At 35.6% G+C, this 4,706-nt stretch overlaps 1 protein-coding gene across 1 annotated transcript; it reads left to right on the top strand.

Moving 5' to 3' along the window:
- Positions 1 to 4,018: 4,018 nt before the first annotated feature.
- LOC110795316 (uncharacterized) lies at positions 4,019 to 4,390 on the top strand. Its single transcript, XM_022000316.1, has one exon. The coding sequence runs from the start codon at positions 4,019 to 4,021 to the stop codon at positions 4,388 to 4,390; it is 372 nt and encodes a 123-aa protein (XP_021856008.1).
- The last annotated feature ends 316 nt before the right edge of the window (positions 4,391 to 4,706 follow it).

Raw genomic sequence — 4,706 nt, 5'->3', positions numbered from 1 at the left:
TAGAAGGAGGCTATAAAGGCAATGCTCGGGTAATCATCTATCAAACGAAGTCTAATCGTAAGATTGGGATTGTCCTCCCATAAATCGGGATGAGATGCTGAAAGTTGTACAAGGCCACTCGGAGAGCTAGAAACTGTAAAATGCATGGCCGTGCTCAGATGAATCATAGGCTATGATTATCTGTTTATTTGATCAGTTGAACTCTGGAACCGAGAAATACCTCTGGACATAATAAGGATGACAACTCTTACCTTATGTTCAAGAGCAAGCATCGAGTGACAAAGGAATTAAGAAATGCACACTTGTCCCTAAGGACAAGTGGGAGACTGAAGGAAATAATGCCCTTGGTCCAAGTATGCATTTAATGTTAAGTCTAATAAATGCGGTTCAATGTTAATTATACAAGTTAATAATTCAGGGAGATCAAGTGAACTGTATGCCTAGCTAGAGGCCGCTTTAGTTCAAGTGGAATTAATGATATTAATCCACAACTTACTCTTGACTGAACCCGTAGGGTCACACAAATAGTACGTAAACGGATCAAGTATTTAATGGTATTAAATACTTCATCTATGGATATTCGGAATCGACGGATCTTGGTTCCAGTGGGAGCTGAGATCGTCAAAGGCAAATTATGAATACTCCGGAAACGATGATATTGTCGGAAACGAAAATATGGATCGTATCGGAAATATAAATATTATCCAAGTCGTAGATGCTGCCGGAAACGGAAACATGGTACGTATCGGAAAATAATCCCGAAAACGGAAATATTAAATATTTATTCGTAACGGAAATTAATTCCGGAATCGGAAATGTTAAATATTGTTCGTATCAGAAATGAATTCCGGAATCGCAAAATTAATCGGAAGCGCGTCGTACGAATAAGCATCAGACGAGCTTGCTAGACGAAGGCCCAACGCGAAGCCAGGCCCATGTCCAACAAGCCCAGCGCGCGTCACAGCAGCCCAAGGCAACGCCAGGAGCAGCGCAAGCTCGTATGGGCTTCGAGGCCTGCTGCGGGCTTTGCGTGCGCGCGAGCATGGCCTGCTCGCATGTGGGCCATGCTCGTGTGCGTATTGGAGTTTGTGCATACTTCGAATCCTTAAGTGATTAGGATTAGATTAATTTTCTAATTTACTAGTTTTAATGGAACTCTAATTCTAAAAGAATTAGGATTCTTAAAGTCCTAGTAGAATTCCAATACCATATTCCTACCCTATAAATAGGTGATCATAGTTCACAATTTATAACGAGTAATTCAAGTATTCATTCAAGTTTTAGGCTTAAAACTCAGATTTTTATTTGTCATAAAAACCGAAAATTACATAGTACCTTAGTGCAATTCTAGTTAATTAAATCTAAGGCGGATCCGAGCGTGCTGTGGAATATCTACGGAGGGACGGCATTTGGAGTCCTAGACTTGTTCTTGTTCGGTTCGGGCGCAGCTAGGGAGGGCACGCTACAAAGAGCATGCATCCTAAATTATGCTAATTGTTATGTGGCAATTAATTTGGATTCATGGCTTTATGGTTTTTCCGCATGATTTATATTCAGTTATATATATCATAACCTAACAAAAAGCTGATTAATTATTTTAGTAATTTTAAAAGCTTGCTATTTAATGCAAATTTGTATGTTAGAAAAACCAAATAATATTATCCATAGAATCTTCTCTATTGGCAATGTTTAACAAAAATTCAACAAAGAATTAAATAATTTATCAAACAATCATAAAAGCAAGTAAGTGAAATATATGGAAATCGGCCCCGTAATATCTCATTTTCTTTCACGAAAACAATAAAATATGTAAATAAAAGTCAAAATAAAACACACAAAATTAAATAATATTACAAATTTATTATAATTGCCAAAATCTTTATTATGTACACGGAAAACTAAAATCACTCAAATCACTTTTGTCATTCGATTTATTGTAAAAATAATAGGAGTCTGAACAATTCTAAGAAAAAAAAAAGTAATCAAACAAACGAGTTTCTCCAAACAAACTCCACCATCGTTTCTCTTAAAGTCGCGTCGACACATGTGAGTATATACTCCCTCTGTATTTTAAAAAGAGAAACATTTTTCTTAAACGGTCGTATTTTAAAAAGGGATACACTTTCCGTTTTTGACATGTTTTGGTCCCCATTTTCAATTATATTAATATTTTTCTCTTTCTTATGGTCCCTACACTTACGCACGTCATCCTTTTAATATACTAAATAATTCACCCACCACTCACTTTCATCTTATTTTAATAAACTCAACTCACTCTCCTAAACCTATGTGCCTGTCAAAGTGTAATCTTTTTTAAATACGGAGGGAGTATATTTTTCTCCCGATCCCATGCACAAATTAAGAAAATTGAAACATAAACCGTGTTATTGAGATTTATCATTTTCGACGACAAAAATCACACATTGGATTGATATAGATCTTTTAAACATTTTCTTAACTTTTCGATCAGTCATTTGTGATGAAATCTTAGAATTACATCATTGGTTAAAATATTTCTGAAGAAGAAAAAGAAAAGAGGTGGTCATTTTACGTTAATAAATTTTGATTTCTTAATGTCAGCATACATGCATTCTAAAATCCACGCACACATCACGTGCACATAAAACTAGTAAAGAACTAACATAACTACGTATCTAATTAATAAGAATTGATGAGCCGATTTCCGGTCGTTGACGGATACCGCCCAATCAAACAAAATTTATAAACTCCTAAACTAACCGACTATATTGGATTATAGTGGCAAGCTAGGGATCGTCCCAAGAGAATGAATATGTTTGACTTTTTTAATCTAATGCGTTCAAAAGATAATTCGAATGGAAAAAGTATTTATGTATGTATGTATGTATTGAAATCAAAAAAAGTATGCAATATAAACAAGTAAAGAAATTCTAGAGACTTCGAGAATTGGCTATGGAACCTGAATTGGGAGTTCCGAAGATCCTAAATGCTCATGATTTGCAATGACTAATTAATGAATGCAATGAACAATTGTGGCTTCGATGAGCCATGCTCAACCAATCCTAATCTAACTCTCGCTACAATCAAGACTCGAGGAGGAAACTATGCACGAAAAATCGAGCTAAAGTAATGCAAGCAATGAATCACGCTCTCGCGCCAATTCGAAGCCAAACACTCCAATATTATAGCAATTTAGGTTAGCTAATCCTAAACTAATTAGACATGGAATAAAACATCAATTAATCCATTTAATCACATAATCAATTAGAAAATTATCTCCAAAATCCCTAATTTTAATCCAAGGCTTCAACCCAAATCTCTAAACTATGAACTATTCAATAGGCATGACTATGACTAAGATTAAACTAAAACTAATCCTAATCATGAAACTAATTGAATTAATGAAACTAATTGAATTCACAAAAATCAGAAAATTGAAATATAAAAAAAGAGGGAAAAATCAACGAAATTCAAAATATGAAACTAAATCTAAGATTCAACAATGAAATCAAGCTTGAACGAAATTAATGAAGCACAAGTGTTTATTCTCCCTAAAAATGTGCTCAAAACTGTTGAGGCTATCTGTAGAGCTTTCTTATGGCAAGGCACTTATTTTTGCACCAAGCTTGGTTATGTTGCCTGGGATAGAGTGTGTAGCCCAAAGAAGGAAGGTGGATTGGGAATTAGAAAGATTCAGGCTTGGAACATTGCTGCATTAAGGAAGTATGTATGGGAAATAGCTAGGAAACAAGACACGATGTGGGTTAGATGGGTGAATGCCATCTACATTAAAGCTGCTGATTGGTGGGAATATCAGCCAAAAGCTTATAGTGGTTGGTATTGGAGGAAGATCTGTAGTGTTAAGGAGGAGCTGAAGATGTTGTTCACTGAGATTGAGTTGGCTCAGAAACTGATCCAGCATGGTGACAAGGTCCCTTGGGGGTCTGCAGTGTGGAATAGAGCTTCTATTCCTAAAACTAGAGTGATTTGCTGGCTGATGGTGTAAGGGAGATTGCAAACAAGAACAAGACGACATAAAATGGGTATATGTAACTCTACCTTGTGCCTGTTATGTGAGGCAAAGGATGAAACCCACTCACATTTATTCTTTCACTGTGAATACAGCAGAAGGTGTTTACAGGGGGTTGAAAAATGGTTAGATATTCCTATTAGCAAAGTTCATTATATGGGCCTATTGAGATGGGTTAAATGGAAGAGCAAATGCAGCAAATTCCAGAACACAGTAATGCATACTGTTGTCAATGCTACTGTCTATGTCCTGTGGAGAGCAAGGAATGATGCCCTTTTGAATCAGAAGATTCCCACTTCTGTTGCTACTATTAGTTGTATCCAGAGGAGTGTCATTGAGAGACTAACTCACATAGGTGCTAGGAATCCTAGTACTGAGTGACCAGATTTGGTGGAAAAACAAATGTGTAATCTAGGCTTGTTGTTTCTGTTCTTTTCTCATGACTTGCTGTCATATTTGTGTGTTCCTTAGTCTGTTTGGCTTTGGACTATGCTTTGTAATCTGGTTTCTTTATTAGCAATGAAAATCTACTGACTTATCAAAAAAAAAAAAAAAATTAATGAAGTATTTAAAGAATGAAAGAACAAATTGAAGAGAAAGGTAAGAATTATACCTTGAATTATTGAAATTGCACCAAAATTGAAGAATAAGAAAATTGAAGAACTAAACTCAAATTGAAGAGAAGAAAATCTGGAAT

The sequence above is a fragment of the Spinacia oleracea genome, chromosome 3 (genome assembly GCF_020520425.1).
Source record: "Spinacia oleracea cultivar Varoflay chromosome 3, BTI_SOV_V1, whole genome shotgun sequence".
Taxonomy (NCBI): domain Eukaryota; kingdom Viridiplantae; phylum Streptophyta; class Magnoliopsida; order Caryophyllales; family Amaranthaceae; genus Spinacia; species Spinacia oleracea.
The sequence above is the reverse complement of the archived record's forward strand: the minus strand, read 5'-3'. Positions and strand labels throughout refer to the sequence as shown.